The sequence below is a fragment of the Cyphellophora attinorum genome (assembly GCF_001299255.1).
Source record: "Cyphellophora attinorum strain CBS 131958 chromosome Unknown Contig3, whole genome shotgun sequence".
Taxonomy (NCBI): domain Eukaryota; kingdom Fungi; phylum Ascomycota; class Eurotiomycetes; order Chaetothyriales; family Cyphellophoraceae; genus Cyphellophora; species Cyphellophora attinorum.
In genome coordinates this window covers 757,747-775,373 of record NW_017253231.1, presented here as the reverse complement: position 1 = coordinate 775,373, position 17,627 = coordinate 757,747, and the positions used below count along the sequence as shown (strand labels likewise).

Here is a 17,627-nt window from a genome sequence, read left to right as displayed (position 1 = left end):
GCACCTAGCGACCCGTCTTCGGTTCTTTCTGGTCTCCTGTCGAGATCGGTCTTTCACGCTGTTCTCTGCTGGTCCCTGGACTTCAAGCTGGTTTCTCGGCATGTGCTGCTTCCGCACGCTGACATCCTGTTGCACAGCCTGCTGTTATTGCTGATCAGCATGCACCACCCTACTGCGCTCTTTGGGTCCTCGCGGGCAGATTGCAACGTCTTACCGCCAACCACAGCGATGTCAACGCTCCGGCAGTCACGTCGGCCGAGCACGAGAGGCAAGGCGTATCGGAAGTGGGTCAATCAGAGCGAGCTCGGCAAGGCACCTCGGCTGCTTGCACTCCTCGCCGTAAGCGTGGGACCGCACAACACTCTCAAGCCAGCGACAAGCTTCCGACAAAATTCGGGTAGCGATCGACGAGCTGCTCAGCAACCTCGGCCTCTCAGCTCAGCTTCTCCTGAGTCGTCTACGCTACGAGATGGCGTACCTTTCCCAACAGCTCAGACACGTCAGCAGTCGAGCAGCAAAGGCCACCTTCGCTACGGTCTGGCCCCTCTTGTTCTGATGAGCTTCTGAAGTATGTTCAGAACAATCACCCTACCTACAAGACCGTGCAGGCATTGCTTCCCGTCATCGATGCCGCCAACAAGCTCGAGCCGGCCTGCTTCAGGTCCGTTAGGCGTTCCGCCGCCTCCTGGCTAAGCGATTACGGCAGGGCATTCAGAGAGGTGCTGAGGTCGATGTTACTCTCATCATTGGTACAGACCCCGTCGGTTCCACGGAATGCGACGCACTACTAGACGACAGAGCCACGCTCGATCGCACAGTGGCCGGCATTTCCAGCGGCTTCGAACAACACGCATCTGCCATGGCTGCGGTCACCCGACAGACACTGAACAGTCTCATCACAATCCCAAACTACAACATTCACCTCCTCAACATGTCTATCTATACAACTGCTGCTGATATCAGCATGGGAGCGTCGGCTGCGATCAAAAGATGTTCTCTTGAGATTCCTCACCGGACGATCGCAAATCATCAAGAAGCAGAGCGCCGAAACCTGGGGCAGAGTCCTTGATCTCATGTCTGAAACGACGAGCTCCCAACAGAGAATCACGACAGAAGCTACACCGCACCGCAATACGACCAAGTCTTCGGCACAGCACGCTTTGGCAGTCTCAGCCACATCTGGATACTCGCCGCCCTTGACGACGACCGCATTGTCAGCAGTCACAGCGACACTCAGCCTGCCCTCGTAAAGGCCTAGGCAAGGGTGGGCGTAGTGGCCGAAGAGATTCAGCGATCGTTGTTCTTCAGTCATCCCGTGGTCTTCTGGACTATTCTATTCACACCATTGAAACTGCGCATCCCTCAGCACGTCCACTGTTGGGATCACGGCCCCGGTACAATGCTTGAGACGACGGTTGGGCTTCATCCACCAAGCCGAATTCTTGCAACACATTGATCGGGAACATCCGAGATGCAACATCTTGGAGCTTCTTTGGACTCGCTACTTACACGTCCACTGTCTCGGGATGACGGTAAACTCGCCCAACTATATATATACACAGATGCGTCCATGCGATCGGGGGGTTTGTCTGCTCAGCGAGCAACTTCCCCACCACGCGCTTTGCGGACTAGTCCAACATTGCTCGATCACATGCAGCAGCGACTGGCATCGATAGCATGACAATCGCCGTCTACCGCAGCCTAGCTGGCTTCATGCAGTTCAACGTTTCGAAACCCATCAGATCGCGACGCCTTCTTGAACGCAACATGCGGAGTGAGCTCACTGAGAGCCCCATCGATGCCGGCCGGTCTCGTGCGAGCAGGGCGAATTGAATTGGTAGGCACAAGCAGCTGGGTGCCAGGAAAACTTACGGCGACGTGAATATGCTTGATCGTCTGGGTTGTCTGCAACGGCTACAGAAATACGCCAATGGTCGCATCAACGGTCTGAGGCAGCAGACACTTAGACGCGCGGACGTCAAGTCAGACACTTCCAACCAGTGGAGGCTGCCTCCGATGTCATCGCCATATTCATGAGTGGGGTTCCAGATCTCGACAACAACTCTGATCCGTGGAGCGCGATCCTCCCGGTAGGCTTGCCTGTCGCAGGAATGCGCACAGACAGTGGCAGTGACGCCCTCAGCCAGGATTCGGAGCACTCGCCTCCACGCCTGCCGAACGAAACAGTCGAGGTCGTCATTGCGGGTGAACAGAGTGTCGGAAAGAGCTCAGTGTTTGACGCTGTCGCCCGCATGAAAATCACAGATTGGCGAAGGTACCACGACACGACATGCAATCCACACAAACTTCTCCAACCATCCTGGAGAGTTCGAGGCCATGTACGTTGGTCCATAGTCTTACTACAGCCTGCCTAGACCACCGCAATACACTCTTTGTCACCATCATCGACAGTGCTCTCATGTCACCAACAGACACCGTGCTCGACCGTTACCTCGATGCCTATTTTGGACGCCCTCGGATCTCTTTGTTCCAACGAGGCAGCGCCGCCATGTCAGGGCGATCCACAGCCGGTTCCACCATCACACACACACACACACACCTTTGTCACCGTCACCAACAATGCTCCGTGTACGGGCATGTCACCAACAACAATCGCCTTCGAACGTTGCCTTGATGCTTCTTTTCGGGCGCCTTGGATTTCTTTGTTCGAACGAGGCAGTACCGCCTTGCTTGTTGCGTATCACTCTGACGGCTGTTTGTGCCCTCGTTGCCTTCGCTGGGCTGGCAAGTCGCCTTGTGGAAAGTGATATATCCCGCACCACTTCCACAAGCTCTTCTCATTCTGGTGACCATCCTCAACTCGATACTTCTCGTCAATAACACTGCTCGTTACCAGTCCTTCCTGTCACCAGTCCTTCTCGTCGCCAACCTCATCATCGACACCGAAACCATGGCTGCCTACCATTACAACGAAAGCTTTGCTGAGTGGACACACGATCTTGATGACTTCATCAGAAGCGGATATGGGTACGTTGCCAACCACGAGCAAGCCGAAGCGCTGCTGGCTGGCCAGAGCAATCCTAGTCACATATCAGGTGCTGCTTCAACATCAGGGGAACCCGCCATGTCCGAGGCAGACGCTTGGACACTGTATACTGCAACATACGATACGGGCTACGGCCAACTCCCTTCAATCGAGAACGTCCAAGAACACGGCACGGTCATGGTTCCTTCTCAGAACAATCCCGCCATTGATTCTGTCGCCACTCGTACCGAACCACCATCAGAGGCACATCAAAGCCTCGTAGTCTCGTCTTTCACTGGTCGGCCAATTGCCAGATCCCTCGACCTATCCAACGGCAACCCATGCCCCTTGAGCTGATGCTCCGATCGATCGGGGCTGCGGCCAATCTTCCTTCTCGGGCTGTGTCGAAATATGTTGCATCGTCTAGCATCGATCAACTGGCCGCTCAGCTCGGTAACATCAAGCTGTCGGTAGAGACCAAGGAGAACCCGCAAGAGGAAATTGCCCTTGTCAAAGTCAAATATGAGGACTTCTTGGCAAAGACCCTAGGTCAACTAAGCCTCGATTCTGGGTTTCTCCCGCGGATTGACCCTGTCTTCAGCTACGACAACCATTATGGCGAGCTGGAAGTCTTCGCTAATCGTCGCACGCATGCAACGACTCAGGCTGCTGCTGACGCCTCAAACTTCGTCATGATGCTCATGATGAGAGAGCGGTTCGATCTGTGTGATCTAGTCTACACTATCGAGAAATGTTGCGCCGACCTTCAAGTCGATGCAGCATGCTTTCACCAGCTGGTCTTCGACATGAAGAATGAATCGTGGATGAAGCAACAATACCTCAATCTCGGCGGTGCTTTCTTCAACAAGCTGCACCACAGCGCACTGACTGGCATCGCTGAGGCCCTGGACATCCAGAAGAATCTGGTATTCCTGTGCAACTGGATCCCGGAAGTCGATGATTCGAAGGAGAGAGCAGAGCGGGGTTGGCAGCATGTCCACGAGTCTCTGATCTCGTACGTCCAAGAGGCTACCAGCAAGTACACTCTGAAGACGGAGGTGAGAGGTCCCTACTGAGCGAATGGTGCAGAAAGGCCACGGCCTTCACAACGCCATGTTTGGAAGTCAGGGTCGGACATAGGTGCGAGCACAACATACACGATCTAGAAGTGGAGTGCAGTCAGCCAACAATGGTCACGAAACATGACCTCGGCCAACGCCAGAAGGTCAAGGCGAGGGACGAACGGCGCCGCAGGAGTCGGGAGAAAAAGACGCGTCTTCGAGAACATGACATGGAGAGTCGGCTCGGAGAAAGCGCCGTCGAAGCCAGCCAGTCTCGTGAGCAAGAAGGCGAAGCCAAAGGCCACGAGAGCTCGGGTGTGTCAGAGGGAAGTGCCAAGGCATTTAGGCGGTCGAAAGCGCCAGTACAGCACGCCGTGATGAACATAGCAGTGCAGATCCAAAGCGTCAGCAACGAACAGCGAGCAAAACGGGCAGTTGCTGAGACATAGAATCAGGAATGGAGAAATAATTACCTCGACCACTGTCTATTTGCATCATCATTGCTTGCGTGACATGTTGTACTGGTAGCCGCGTCCGCTCGTAAACGACATCACGGTGCGAGTGGCATCTGCATTCACCATAAAACTGCACATATCGTTGGCACCACAGTTGCTGAGCCCCCAGCACGACTGTGGACACGTACTTCGTAGGCGCTCCTATGCTAATGAGATCGTGAGAAGGGAAGTCCGCCTGAGTACGTGTGAAGTTGAACGCAACGTTCCCGATTTGGAAGCTCTCTTTCCCAAAACAGGTTCTATCTGTTCATCCGGCGGCGCCTGGTCGCCAACCTTCGATTCTTCGCCTTCGCATCGGCGCCCCGACACTGAAAATACGTCCATCTTGGGCGGTGTGCTACTGCCCCGCTTTTGACACAGGGGAAGCTTGGGGCAGTGCGAGATGCGGTAGGGGCGGCCGGGTGTAGTTTTGTATGGTAAACACTCCTGCAGTCGTGATGTCTACAATTTCACGCTAGCCTGATTCGGACGGGAGGTTCTCTGGTTGGCATCATCGAATCGTCTTCCCTGTCTTTTGTGTTGCCTTGGCATATGGTGTCGACTTGCAATGGATCTGACGAGCTGTCATGCGTCTGCTGATATCTTTCGTAGGGCTGCTGGCAGCTCTGTCGTCCGATGCGTTAGGCATCGGGAATTTGGGATCATTCTTCCACGCCGGTGATACGAGGCTCGAGGTTGCCGCCCGGCACGGGCCGATCCCGCTGGTACCAGAAGGTAGCAAGGCGCTCAAATGGCGCGCGAGCATGGTGCACAACAACCCAGGTGAAGGATTGACACAGACGAAGTACTCGGATCCGGCAGTGATACGCGATCTTGGCTTCAACGTGATGGTAAAGAACGATGGGCGCCCTCCGCATACTGCAATCACCTGGGACAGCTTTGACTCCGACATCTTCCCCAATGGCACTGATGGTCGCGCTTGGGTCGAGCAGCGAGCTGCTGAGATTGATGAGGAGATCAAAGCCATTCATCAATCGGGAATGAAAGCAATGTACTGGTCCGACGTCTTTGTGCTGCCCAAGTCACTCATAAAGAAGTACAGCTCGATGCTGAAAGACGATCAAGGAAGGTGGTCTTTAGACTCACCTGAGATGATCGCCATCACGAAGTACATGTTCGACGCTGTCTTTGAGCGCTTCCCAGATCTCGATGGTTTGGTCATTCGCACGGGCGAGATCTATACCCATGACGTGCCATTTCATCGCGGGAGAAGCCCGATCACCAATGGTACTGAAAGCCACATACAGCTCCTGAAGATCTTGGAGGAGGTCGTGATCCATAAGCACAAGAAGATGGTCTTCTACCGGACGTGGAGTTTCGATGGCTTCCACACAGATCCTTACTATTATCGTCAAGTGACTGATGCGATCAAGCCGAACAAGCGCCTGGTCATGGTCATCAAGCATACGGCGGGTGATTTCTGGAGGACGCTGCCTTTCAACCCTACTCTCGGAATTGGTAGTCATGATTTTATGGTCGAGATCCAATGCCAGCGGGAGTACGAAGGAAAGGGTGCCATCCCAAACTACGTCATGAAGGGCGTCATCGAAGGCTTCGACGAGAATGTGCTCGATGATGGTCCCAAGAGCTTGCGAGACTTGCGTGGCAATGAGCTCTTCCAGGGCGTCCTTGCATGGCCACGTGGTGGCGGCTGGCATGGTCCGTACCCTGCAAACGAGCTCTGGATCGACATGAATGTTGAAGTGCTGGCCAGATGGGCGCAGCGACCCAACGAGAAAGAGGAAGATCTGTTCTTCTACTGGGTGCAGCGCAAGCTGGGACTCGACTACGAATCAGCTCGCAACCTACGAGAGATCGCATTGCTTTCAGCCCGGGGAACTCTGTTGGGGCACTACTCTCTCGATCACCAGATCATGAACCTGCCTTGGACACGAGACTTCTTCATTGGCGGTGCGGACGCGGCTCTGAAGGCGGACTTCAATGCTATCATCAACGAAGGGCTGGTGGATGCTGTGTTGTCCGAGAAAGCGCTGGCGGTATACCTCTGGGAGATGCTGCCGGGCCCAGCGCGATATGTCCACTTCAAGGATCGGAAGCTGCGTGAATTCGTCGATCACAGCATCGAATACGCCATCCTACTCTACACCATCATCTGGCGCTCGTGGATCGTGCAATTGAAGGGCATGGAGGGAGACCGGACAGGCAACCACGACCAAGAAGCGATGCAAATCGGCATTGAGGCGTACGATCTTGCGCTGTCGAGGTACATGGCATTATCTGGAGAGGCTAACGCGACGGATATGGTATCGTCTCTGTACACGCCATTTCAGTATCGCAACACTGATCCAGATCCTGTGTTTGGGGTCAATCACTCGATGAACATGTGGAGATGGGTTATGGAGAACAAGACACAGGTCTTTAGGGAAGAGCTGTGAGGCTTGTGATCGCCTTTGCGGCCTTCGTGCAGCGAGCTCCTCATGCCAGATAGCGAAAGATGATCTGTGTCGTGCACGGGAGAATCCATTTAGATAGAAAGCTTCAGCAGTCGGTGACACCGGAGCCGCACCTCAGATGATGTAGCTTCCTGTCATGCACAATCCAGGACGCCCCCCTCCATGAAATGTGTTTGCGAGATCGGATGACCAGAGCTCTACGCAAGACCGGTTGATATTGCCGCACTCGCAGCAGCGACTGCCCCGTTGGGCCTCCAGGAGTTGTCCATGGCAGGAGCACGTAGCGGTCGCTCCATCCTACCGATACTCCTGAACGACGCCACAAGAGGCAGGTGTTATGCCTGGCACCTTCCGCGAGTGCCCAAGCTGTCAACCGGCTTGATAGGGACTCCACGTGAGACCGGCTGACAAAAATCATCGCTGTCAACCGGTCTCACTTTGAGTGTTGCTGCCGCCAAGCATCATACTTCTTTTCCACCTCGCAATGTGTGATCAAATTGGGTTCAGATTGATTCCTGCTGTGCAAATCTGTGTAGCCGACGTTGAAAGCCAGAGTCCAGATGTACTAGTATGCACCGTGCGCCGACGTCAATGTGGTCCCTTGTTCTCGAGCATGCAATATCATGCCAAAATTAAAGTCAACGAATTCAGCACCCATCCCAGAGAAGTGGCCTTCTCCCCTACCATACCTCACAACACCCCAAATTGGACCATCACTACCACGCAACATTCTTTCATCCACGAATGTCACTCAGTCGCCGTCTCTCGAGGCCAATACCCCGACTATGACATCCCCAAGCACGCCATACAATAACATTCGTATCACACCCATCAGCGATCCCACCCACCCTGCCTGTGGTCAGGCCGGCTTGTTCACCACAAGGCTTCACGCTCCTGGGGAGTTTGTTTGCTTGTATATGGGTCTAGTCCATGGCACTACGGGAGATCACGTAAGTGAGAGCGCCGCGGAGGTGAAATCAGACTACGACCTCTCCCTCGACCGCGATCTGGGCCTTGCCATCGATGCGGCGAAGATGGGAAACGAAGCACGCTTCATCAACGACTACAGAGGCGTGGCTGAGCGGCCGAACGCGGAGTTTGGGGATGTGCTTGTGAAGGTTGGGAAGGGGGTGCTTGAGAGACACGTTGGGGTGTTCGTTAAGCCGGCGAAGAAGGAGAAGAAGACTGGTAAAGGGAAAGGTGGTTACAGCAATGTTGTGCAGGGGATAGCCAAGGGAGAGGAGGTTCTGGTTAGTTATGGGAGGGGGTTTTGGAGTGCGAGGAGGGTGGAGGCTGAGGCCGGGATTGGTGAAGTAGGCTGCGCAGTTGATGAGTTTGAACGTGGCTGAATGGTCACAAGACGACGGCCCTTTCCCTACGGAGTAATAGGCAAGGTAAGTGGTTGGTTCAATGCATTGAACTATCTGAGGACAACCTTATCGGAACCAGCCGACTGGACGCCTCCGGATATTTGGATAAGGAGCGTCGCCACGCTGATCTTATCATATTCCTGATCTAGCGGGCATTTTGCCTCTCAGGCTTCGGCACCAACCACCATCGGGGTCGACCGTCGATCGTCCGGATCATATCGTGTTCGTGACCAGGAGTTCCGTCGCTGAGAAGACGAGACTTGGATGGTTCGGGTTTGAGCAGCCCATTACAGCTTGCTTGGGCGCTTCTCGGGAGTGTTTGAGGGGGCTTTGGTACCGGAGGATGACATCTTGGATAGGTGGTCTGGGTTGGTTTTGGTTTTGGGTTTCGTTTTGGGACTTGAGGTTTATTGGTTTGGAGGCTTTGAGGATGGTCCTTGGATGAGGAGCAAATCCGTTCCTGGGGGGGCAAGGAGCCAGGTACTTATGCTTCTGAGGGCTCTCCTGGAGTGAACGAATCCTGAGCGCGGCCGATGGGCTATGTCAACAGAGAAGGGCCGTCAATGCGGCCAGAACACCAGGTCGTTTGTGTTCCATGAGGCCAGACCAGGCTACGCAAAGGCCGATAGAAGGCGCAAGGATGGTCACCAGGTCTGGACTCGGGCCCGTTCGATGTAGTCGTGCAGGCGTCACTTGCCAGACTCAGAGCTTGGAAGGAACGAGTCGAGACTTTCTCGTGGGAAGGCACAGCCTGGGCAGCTGTTGGCGGCAGCATAATGGAAAGAGCTCTCGAAGGCAGGTGCGCTACTGCGGTCTGGCTCAGGAAGGGACAAAACTAGCTCTGATCGTTGCAATGGCTCCTCGACTGATAAGAGTGACTTGACTATCCAGCCTCCACGACTGCAGAACTGACATGGTAGCGTTGGTGTCCATCAGACCTTGGGCTTCTGCCCGTATGCAACAACCAGTGGATAGTACGCATGAATAGTATGGTCCTTGGCTTCCTTCCGCGCTCGTGCTAAAAGTATGTCCACCTCGTCCTTCGACCAGCCAAGGAAATTCATCTGAGCAGGAGCGATCAGTACACGATCATATCAGGTACGACTCAGTCGCTATAACCAAAGCAAGCAGTCATGAACAAGGAAGGAAAGGAGAGGGCTTGGAACACGTACCAAAGGTCGGTAGGAAAACGCCTCAAGGCCCGCAAGCACGTTCACATATGTGATTTTGCCAAGCATCTTGTATTTCGCGTCCTTCGGCCAGCCGTTCATGGGCCATTTCATTGTTGTTTGTCTGACCTGTTCGACTCAATCTCATCAGTACCGTTCCGATCATACAGTGCGAACAAGATTACTTCACACTCACATTCGTGAAGCCGACCTGCTCCATATATTCCCCGTAGTGCTTCGACCAGTCCCAGTCCTTACCAACGGTTTTCATGGCCTTAGCCATGGCGGTACACCATTGCTGCACAGCGCTGTCCTCAGGGATTGTACCGTCATCGCTCTCTATCGGAAGAGTCGTGTCTAGCATCTCAAACCACCCGCCGGGCTCTAACGCGTCAAAGGCCTTTTTGAAGAAGCCGGGTGGCTCATCGAAGCTCAAGTTCAACATCCGGCCGTGGATAAAGCTGAACTTCTGCGGATGCAGCCACTCTTTGGTGAAGTCGTCGACAATGAAGCGACAGTTCGGAGGCGTCAGGGTCGGCTGGACAGCGCTTAGGTCTGTACCGGTCACATTGGCGCTCGGGTGGGCGTCGGCAAAGTCGATTGCCCAATGGCCTGGGCCGGTTCCTAGGTCCAAGACTTCTTTAATGTCTTTAGGATCTATTGGCGCAGCCTGGAGTTCATTATTCAGCGTCAGAAGAAAAGCGTGGTGTTGTAGCTCGAGTCGTTCTTGCTCGTCCTGGTCTTCCGGCATGAAGTAATTCGTGCTTGATTGATAGCTGTGATATTGGCGACCATGCTCTTTGACGCCAGCGAGCACAGATGAGCGAAGCGATTGTGTCCAAGTCGATAGGTCATCGCCATAAGCAGAGTCACCGTCTTCAACGTCTCCTGGGACTATCTCCTCGGTCGTCATGCTGGAGTTCCTGTCACTGGGAAGGGGCTTTAGGAAGACAGGTCAAATAAGCAAGGTCCGTCAGAAGCCGGATAGGTGCCAGTTATGAACACATCTTCGTCCATCGAGTAGAGCCACCCGACCAACGCGGCCGCCTCGGCTCAATTCCGGTGGGGAGTATGCCATAGGCAGATCCTGTGACACTTCCGCACGCTAGGATGCGGGTGAGGTTGCAGTAGCATGCCTTGCATGGCAGATCGCTCAACGGGGACGAACTCCTGTTCCTTAACTGTAAATTCGATCTCCTACCCCATCATTTAAGCATCAGTCCTCTCGCTGCTAGTAGTTACACGATCGTCGTCAAACAGCGCAGCCAGATCTCGTGTACAGTGCTTCAGTTCTGTGAACTTTGGCACATCGTCCACTCTTGATCCGGCGATGATCTGCATTTTGTAGTCTTGGCGTGCAGAGGCGAGGTACATTTGATGGTTCCGTGCAGTAGCGCGACCATGAGATCCAATACTTTGCGATCCAACGGCACGCGCCGCCGGATTGCTGAAGTGCCGGCATTGCGTTTCCTCTGTAGGCGACTATGGCGGCGGTGAGTGTCTTCAATCGTCCTTCGACCACAGTGTGACTTTGTGATACTTGCCAGTTCGCATTGTGACCACAGATCGTGTTCTTACGGGCCCGCGGAAACAATGACACTGTATGTGGCTCGAACTTGCACATGATCGAGCGCATGGGACATTGATCGGTGCAGTACATCAGAGTAATGCTCTGATGTGCTCCTCATTCGAGCCCTGGACTCTCTTGAGCTCCTTAAGCAAGGCTCCTGCGCGCTGCTCTGTCAAGAAGTATGGCCGAGGTAAGTCGACCTGATCGTTCTTGCCAAGGACCATCATAGCCAGCGCTTTTCCACACAAAAACGCATTGACCATTCCATAACCCCCATAGCCTGCGGAGATCCATTCCCGTGAGTCGCTTGTTCCAAGCGGGCGATCCAGCAAGGCCTCTGGAAGCGGTCCAACGAATGGCGCATGATCAAGCGAGAATCCCATGATACCTGTCCAGGCGGCTTTGACTCGTGGCTTGCCGATTTGGTCGCTGCCCCAATTCTGAATCCCAAGTGCCGTCGGCAGGACGCCATCAAGATGTGCTAGTGCCCCCAGCTCATTCTCAGCATCCGAAGACACACCAGCTGAGTACTTTCTATTCTCCGGTTCGCCGCCTCCGATGAAGATTTCTCCAGTCTTCGCATTGGCAGTGCTGTAATCGAAGACACCTTGCATGTAGAATGACCATGACTGGAGCTTGTGCTTAGGAAAGTCTTTGCCAGGATTTTGGACAGTCATTTGGCCTCTGCGAGGCACCAAAATGCCCCCGAGTTTGGGCACGAGGTGCGCTGTATGTCCTTCCGTGCAATGAATAACATGCTTTGCACGAATCGCGCCATAGGCAGTACCGAGTGTATACGGAGGCGTCTGGCTGTCATCACGACGAACAGTAAACACCGGAGCATTCTCGTGGATCCAGAACCGTGACGGAAATTTGTTCTTGAGATGCTCAAAGATGCCTGTCACCATTCTGTATGGCCATGCGGCCCCTGCCATTCCGAGCAGCCCACCTACAGCGTTACCAATACCGTAAGTCGTTCTCATTTCTTGCTTCTCAACTATCCTCCATTTGTTTCGCACATCCGGAAACGACGTTTCGAATGAAATCAGCATTCTTCGCAACTCGTTCAGCTGATCATCTTCAAAGACTGCTAGTAAAGCGCTGATATATCGGTATTCTGACTTCTCTATCAGCTCAGGTCCAATGCTTCTCACGAGCTCCCACATCTCCCGCCAGTGAGCTAGCTCGAAACGAACGATCTGCATGGCGTGGTCCCGTCCAAAGATCTTGGTATACTTGTCAAAGTCCTGTACTGCGGTAGCATTGATGCGCCCACCGTTTCGACCTGTCGCTCCCGAACATACTCCTCTCGCTTCGACGATCGTGACGTTGAGTTCAGGTGACTGCGTCAGAAGATGCCAGGCTACGCTTGCGGCTGTAATGCCGGACCCAATGATCACAATGTCTCGCCCAACAGCTTGGGCTGGTGGTGATTTACTGTTCGATGAGAATGTTGTGTTAGCTGGTTGCTGCCAATACGAGGGAGTTGGATTGTCGACCGGTAGGCCTGGGTCCCGGCAGAGATCGCTAGCCATGGCTTCGGAAGGGAAAGAAACGCGATCTTCGAGCCGACGCAACGACTTGTCAGCAATGCGAGTGAGGCTGCACTCAATGGAAAGCTTTCGACATGACTTCCGGCCTTGCAGTGTTCGACCGATGCGATGTGGTAGGACAGAACACCTATCTTGATAAAGCTCAAAGTTTCAAGGGAGGAGTCAATGCTCGGCCTTGGCACGTGGTTTCCGGTCACTCAGTGGTATCAGGCCTTCGAGCATTTCAAAGCAAGTCGGTGCCGACTGGCAACGTTGCCTCTTTCGATCACCGCAACGGTCGCGCGCCACTGGTGCAGACATTGCCTGATTGCTCGCAACACTGAAATCTGATGTAGAAAATGGCTTGTCCGTGCCTCGGCCGAAGGGCGACTTAGGGGCCCCCCACAATCCAGCTTCCGCTACCAGAATGTCAGAATGTCAGAAAGCTCCACACGAGAGCTATGCTTCCAGCGAGCACAGTGATATTGAACGACGAACTCCTCGAAGATATAAAGTCACACAGGAAGCTCTTCTGAGTACATTGCTACAAGCCATCACATCCAGGCAGCGAGACCACAGAAGAGAATACTCCCGGCTCGACTAACAGCATTCCAACAGACACAGCACGCTGGTATGGGGTCCGTCGGCACAACACAGCCAACGCTGCTCCTCGTCACAGGCTCTTTCGCCCTCCCGAGGTTCTATGACCCAACCTTGGAGCTGCTTCCCAAACATGTCGACCTCGTGCTCCCACATCTCCCAACCGTCGGCGAGGACACCGACAAAGGCCGCCCTGGCCCACCTCCCACCATGTACGACGATGCCAATTTCATCATTGAGCAATTACAACGCTTAGTCGTCGAGCAAGGCAAGGACGTAGTCCTGATCGCGCATTCGTACGGAGGCGTGCCTGCCACTGAAGCCCTGGGCCTCGCAAAGGAGAAGGGCCTCATCAAGTCTGATCGAGAATCAAAGGGCGAGAAAGGTGGCGTCATCAGAGTCGCTTACATGACGGTGTTGGTGCCTGAGCTTGGCAACGCTGCTGCGACGGCGTTGGATGGCGCGCCGGAGGAGGATAAGATGCATTTTGGCGTTGATGTAGGTGCTCCAGCTGCGAGCGTTTAGTGTCTGCCTGTCTTACTCCAGCGCACACTGCATTTGTGAGCTTTCATACTGACCCACTTCCACAGGAAAACGGCTGGATGTACCATCTCGACTACCCCAGAATGATGCGGATCTGTGGCAGCAACATGACCGAAGAAGAGCGCAAGCCCTGGGAAACCAAGTTCCCCCGCCATTCGGCTGTCAGTTTCAGCAACGAATTGCATTACGAGGGTTGGAAGCATGTACCCATCTCGTATCTGGTCTGCGAGGACGACAAGTGCATTCCTGCGAAGACTCAGAGGGCGGAAATTGAAATGTTCGAGAAGGCGGGATGCAAAGTCGATGTGACGAGTATAAAGGAAGACCATGTGTTGAATGTTAGTGCTCCGCAGGCGCTGGCGGACTGGTGGACGAGCTTGGTAGAGAAGGCTTGAGATTGTGCTTTGATCTGTCGGAAGGTCGAGAAGACAATATGATATGCTAGGTGTTGTTTGCGGAACGGTCGCGACTGGAGATCGAGTATCGCATCCGGGAAGGCCTCTCGAATGATGATGGCGGCGCATTCGCGTCCGATGTCTGATCTGTGGTCTCTGCGCCATTCCTACCTGAATGAACGTCTTGTTGCAGTTGGTGCATCGTTGCCTCGGCGTCTTGCACAGGCTCCTCAAGCTGCTTCTCGGGTAGCGATGTTGATACTGATGACCGTGGCATCGAGGGCGATCTAGCTAGGACTCCGTCCAACTTGGCGGGCTCGAGTCTCTCCTCGTCCTTATCGTTGACTTTATTCTGCGCGTCCTCTTCTGGATTCTTCGGCATGAACCTCTTCAGGTCGCCCAAAGTAATCCACAAATCCGGGTAATTGGCACTCGCCTCCGCCAGAGCCTCGTTATACTGCTTCACGATACCCTTCGCGACCTCCCTTGCCTCCTCTGGACTCATCCCGACCAGATCGTTCGCATTGTCGTCGATCAGATTCCTCACCTTCCTCAGTGCTTCCCTGAACTGCCTTGATCTGTTCGGCTGGTTGCGGGATTTGAAGTACGTTAGAAATCCCGATATTACTGTGGTGGCTGCTCCCAGGTAGATAGTCGCTGTTTGCGCATTGTGCGAGTGTGTTGCGCCCAGAGCTGTTAACGCGGCGCCGATGACTATTTGTGTCCAAAGCATGCCATTGGCAAGTGAGGCGACGAACCAGTACTGGAGGGTGTGGAAGCGGTACTCTTTCCGAATGCGTTCGTCGAATGATGTGGTTCCTTTCTCTGGGTCGATGCCAAGAGCTGCGGCGTAGGCGTTTTCCGCTGGTGTGTGCTGTTGGACTGTATTATTAGGTGCCCTTGGGGTTCCAATCGCCTTGTTGCGTCGTAGGAGGAAGCGGCCCATCGTGGACTGAGATGAACCACGAGAAAAGTTTGAGCAGTGGACGGATGACCAATGTCTTGAGATGCAATAGTGATATGTCACGGGAGTCCCGAAAGCACATAACAGTGTCGTAAAGGACGTCAAGCTGGGTTGCAGGCATTGTGATGAGCGTTCAGGATGTGAAGTCGAGCTTACCTAGATAGTGCGATTCGTAGTTACTTACCAGCACATAGTAAGCTGGTGAGTCTCACCGCCGACCCTAGACCAGCCGGTGGTTGGGCATGTCGACAAAAGGGGATCGCTTATGTGCGCTCACCATCGCCTGCCTGATATTTCGCATTAGTTTCTATTGCTACACCTACCCAATGAAGGCGGTGCGGTGCGCAGAAGGTATTCCGAACAAGCCGCAAAGATCGGTCATATTGGAGATCGCACTTCCGCCGCACCTATATGCTGGTACGCTGCTTCCGATGACGGGTGAACTCGAGTGCGCGAAGCTCTCGTCGGCCAGCCACGCCCGCAGTGCGCAATACAAAGTGCTGACACCCAGGACTCCGTCAGGCGGGCCAAGCGGGCTCAAGCTTTAGCGAAGCTCGTACAACACGATGACACGTCCGTGCAAGTGACAAGGCGCGTCGACGAGGATGTAAAGTGTGCATTTGGCGTTATCAATATGTCTCCCTCTGCTTGAGGAGGTGGCAGCCGAAGTTTCGGACGACGTCCGAAGAGCCTCTCCTGGAGCTGTGTTTGACAACTTGAATCGACACGTAATAAGCGACGTCACGTGAGCTGCTCGCCGAGAGCCGGCAGAATTGTGGGCACACATACGAGACCGTTGAAACGTTTCAAGTGCGGCACCAAGCGCAGCGAAGAGCACTCGAAAACAAGGGCGAGACATGTTGTTGCCTCACGTGTCGCCGCAGATGGGTCTTTGCCTTGTCTTCGTAGCCTCGAGCTGCCCACAATGATGACGCCCCTGTCTCGTCTGGGTATGACGGCAGGAAGACCCGAAGGGCACTCCATGCTTCAACGGCATCGTGCGTTGTATATAAAGCCGCTGGGTCACGACAGATCGGGTTTCTTTCACCAGAGCAGTGCTCCGATCATAAAAGAAACACAACTTCCATTTCCTTTCCGCAGGTCCGGATCAGTTCATCAGCCCTCCTATTTCGCCGTGAAACCCAACAAGCTCTCATCAAGCACTGCCGTCAACATGAAGTTCTCAATCGCCATCATCGCAACCCTCCTCACCCTCACCAGCGCAGTCGTGCTGCCTCGAGCACCTCAGAATGGCAATCGCCCAACGCCCTCAGGTCAATGCTGTGTGGCGAATACATCGCTGAAGCAGGATACATGCACTGCCTCGAACGGTCAAACCGGAAGGTGTGTGCCAGGTGGCAATGCATGTGAGTGTTGGAGCGCCTTTCGTTTATTCCTTACGACTGACCCTATTAAGGCGGCGGTTCTCTGTCCTGCGTCGAGCAGTCGAATCTGGAGTGCGACAACAACGTCATTGAGCGTGGCAAGTCGCTTTGCCGTGCCATCGCAGGAAATGGAGGCTTGTTCGATGGTGCCAACATCATCCAAGACCTCTCACAGGCGACGGTGAACTAGCTAGCACCCCATAGGCTGATGAAACTGATTTCGTTCCTGCCATGTGCTTCTGTGATCTTCGTCCCCTCATGTAAAAGTTCCGTTCCAACGCAGACCGCAAAAAGTAGACCGGATGCGATAAATTGACCATTAAAACATGCACTATCGCGACATCCACGCAGCAGGTCTTCTAACAGCACCAACACAGCCAAAAATCGAAAAAGACAACCGAACACTCACCAAGTACAGTCAGAGAACCCTACTACTCGCCTATCAAGTACTCTACACCGAAGTGAAGGGCCTCGGCATTCTCGTTGCTATTGATTTGTGCTCGATTGTCGAACCAAAATTGTTGAACAGTAATATATAACGCTCGAGCGAGTGCTGCCAAGACTTTGTGCTTGTTGCGGTGGGTGACGACGGGTTGCATGTGACTTTCGATTGCCTACCTCCCTACTTTGCGAGTGTCACTTCGATGTCCTTGATCTTTGAACACTTGCCGCTTTGATGCATGAATGTCCTGTTTCTGCCACGGTCAACGCCTTGCGGTAAGCATGAGGAAGGTGCCACCGGCTCAGATACATCATATTGATGTGCGCCACTTCGTAATTCTCTCATCCGCGTAACACTTGCAACCTCAAACTCCACCACAACTATTCGGAACTCGCACCTGCCTTGATCTCGAGCTTACTTGCCTCGCGCGTTGAGCGCCTGAGTAAGCCTCGCGCCTTCCTGTACCGTCCGCAAAATGCTGTGGCTCGCTGGCAAGCTTGACCGAATATTGACAGTTCTCATCAGCCACTCTTCCAATTGTGAGCTATATGCATGGTGTCCATGAATTGAGCCGCCGCGATGATCCAGCTCTTACCATTAAAGCCTATAGCAGAAGTCGACATAAAGCCCAATGGCGCGTTCACAACAGCTCTTGCTGGCATGAACATAAGATACAGATGA

The 17,627-nt window shown here is 53.9% G+C and overlaps 9 protein-coding genes across 9 annotated transcripts; 6 read left to right on the top strand and 3 right to left on the bottom strand.

Moving 5' to 3' along the window:
* Positions 1-228: 228 nt before the first annotated feature.
* AB675_8562 (uncharacterized protein) lies at positions 229-1,069 on the top strand (the record flags this gene model as incomplete). The annotated part of the gene is made up of 2 exons (XM_018149017.1): positions 229-339; positions 707-1,069. The coding sequence occupies 2 exons, from the start codon at positions 229-231 to the stop codon at positions 1,067-1,069; spliced, it is 474 nt and encodes a 157-aa protein (XP_018004455.1).
* A 1,842-nt stretch (positions 1,070-2,911) lies between these two features.
* On the top strand, positions 2,912-4,062 carry AB675_8561 (uncharacterized protein; the record flags this gene model as incomplete). Its single annotated transcript, XM_018149016.1, has 2 exons — positions 2,912-3,265; positions 3,301-4,062. 2 exons carry the CDS (start codon positions 2,912-2,914, stop codon positions 4,060-4,062), a joined length of 1,116 nt encoding a protein of 371 aa, XP_018004680.1.
* A 113-nt stretch (positions 4,063-4,175) lies between these two features.
* AB675_8560 (uncharacterized protein) lies at positions 4,176-6,958 on the top strand (the record flags this gene model as incomplete). Its single annotated transcript, XM_018149015.1, has 2 exons — positions 4,176-4,362; positions 5,154-6,958. 2 exons carry the CDS (start codon positions 4,176-4,178, stop codon positions 6,956-6,958), a joined length of 1,992 nt encoding a protein of 663 aa, XP_018004422.1.
* A 641-nt stretch (positions 6,959-7,599) lies between these two features.
* On the top strand, positions 7,600-8,325 carry AB675_8559 (uncharacterized protein; the record flags this gene model as incomplete). Its single annotated transcript, XM_018149013.1, has 1 exon — positions 7,600-8,325. The coding sequence occupies one exon, from the start codon at positions 7,600-7,602 to the stop codon at positions 8,323-8,325; it is 726 nt and encodes a 241-aa protein (XP_018004549.1).
* A 953-nt stretch (positions 8,326-9,278) lies between these two features.
* AB675_8558 (uncharacterized protein) lies at positions 9,279-10,428 on the bottom strand (the record flags this gene model as incomplete). The annotated part of the gene is made up of 3 exons (XM_018149012.1): positions 9,279-9,410; positions 9,519-9,644; positions 9,712-10,428. 3 exons carry the CDS (start codon positions 10,426-10,428, stop codon positions 9,279-9,281), a joined length of 975 nt encoding a protein of 324 aa, XP_018004463.1.
* A 746-nt stretch (positions 10,429-11,174) lies between these two features.
* AB675_8557 (uncharacterized protein) lies at positions 11,175-12,620 on the bottom strand (the record flags this gene model as incomplete). Its single annotated transcript, XM_018149011.1, has 1 exon — positions 11,175-12,620. The coding sequence occupies one exon, from the start codon at positions 12,618-12,620 to the stop codon at positions 11,175-11,177; it is 1,446 nt and encodes a 481-aa protein (XP_018004740.1).
* Positions 12,621-13,250: 630 nt separating this feature from the next.
* AB675_8556 (uncharacterized protein) lies at positions 13,251-14,155 on the top strand (the record flags this gene model as incomplete). Its single annotated transcript, XM_018149010.1, has 2 exons — positions 13,251-13,715; positions 13,808-14,155. 2 exons carry the CDS (start codon positions 13,251-13,253, stop codon positions 14,153-14,155), a joined length of 813 nt encoding a protein of 270 aa, XP_018004546.1.
* Positions 14,156-14,201: 46 nt separating this feature from the next.
* On the bottom strand, positions 14,202-15,101 carry AB675_8555 (uncharacterized protein; the record flags this gene model as incomplete). Its single annotated transcript, XM_018149009.1, has 1 exon — positions 14,202-15,101. The coding sequence occupies one exon, from the start codon at positions 15,099-15,101 to the stop codon at positions 14,202-14,204; it is 900 nt and encodes a 299-aa protein (XP_018004411.1).
* Positions 15,102-16,293: 1,192 nt separating this feature from the next.
* AB675_8554 (uncharacterized protein) lies at positions 16,294-16,694 on the top strand (the record flags this gene model as incomplete). The annotated part of the gene is made up of 2 exons (XM_018149008.1): positions 16,294-16,486; positions 16,537-16,694. The coding sequence occupies 2 exons, from the start codon at positions 16,294-16,296 to the stop codon at positions 16,692-16,694; spliced, it is 351 nt and encodes a 116-aa protein (XP_018004176.1).
* Between the last annotated feature and the right edge of the window lie 933 nt (positions 16,695-17,627).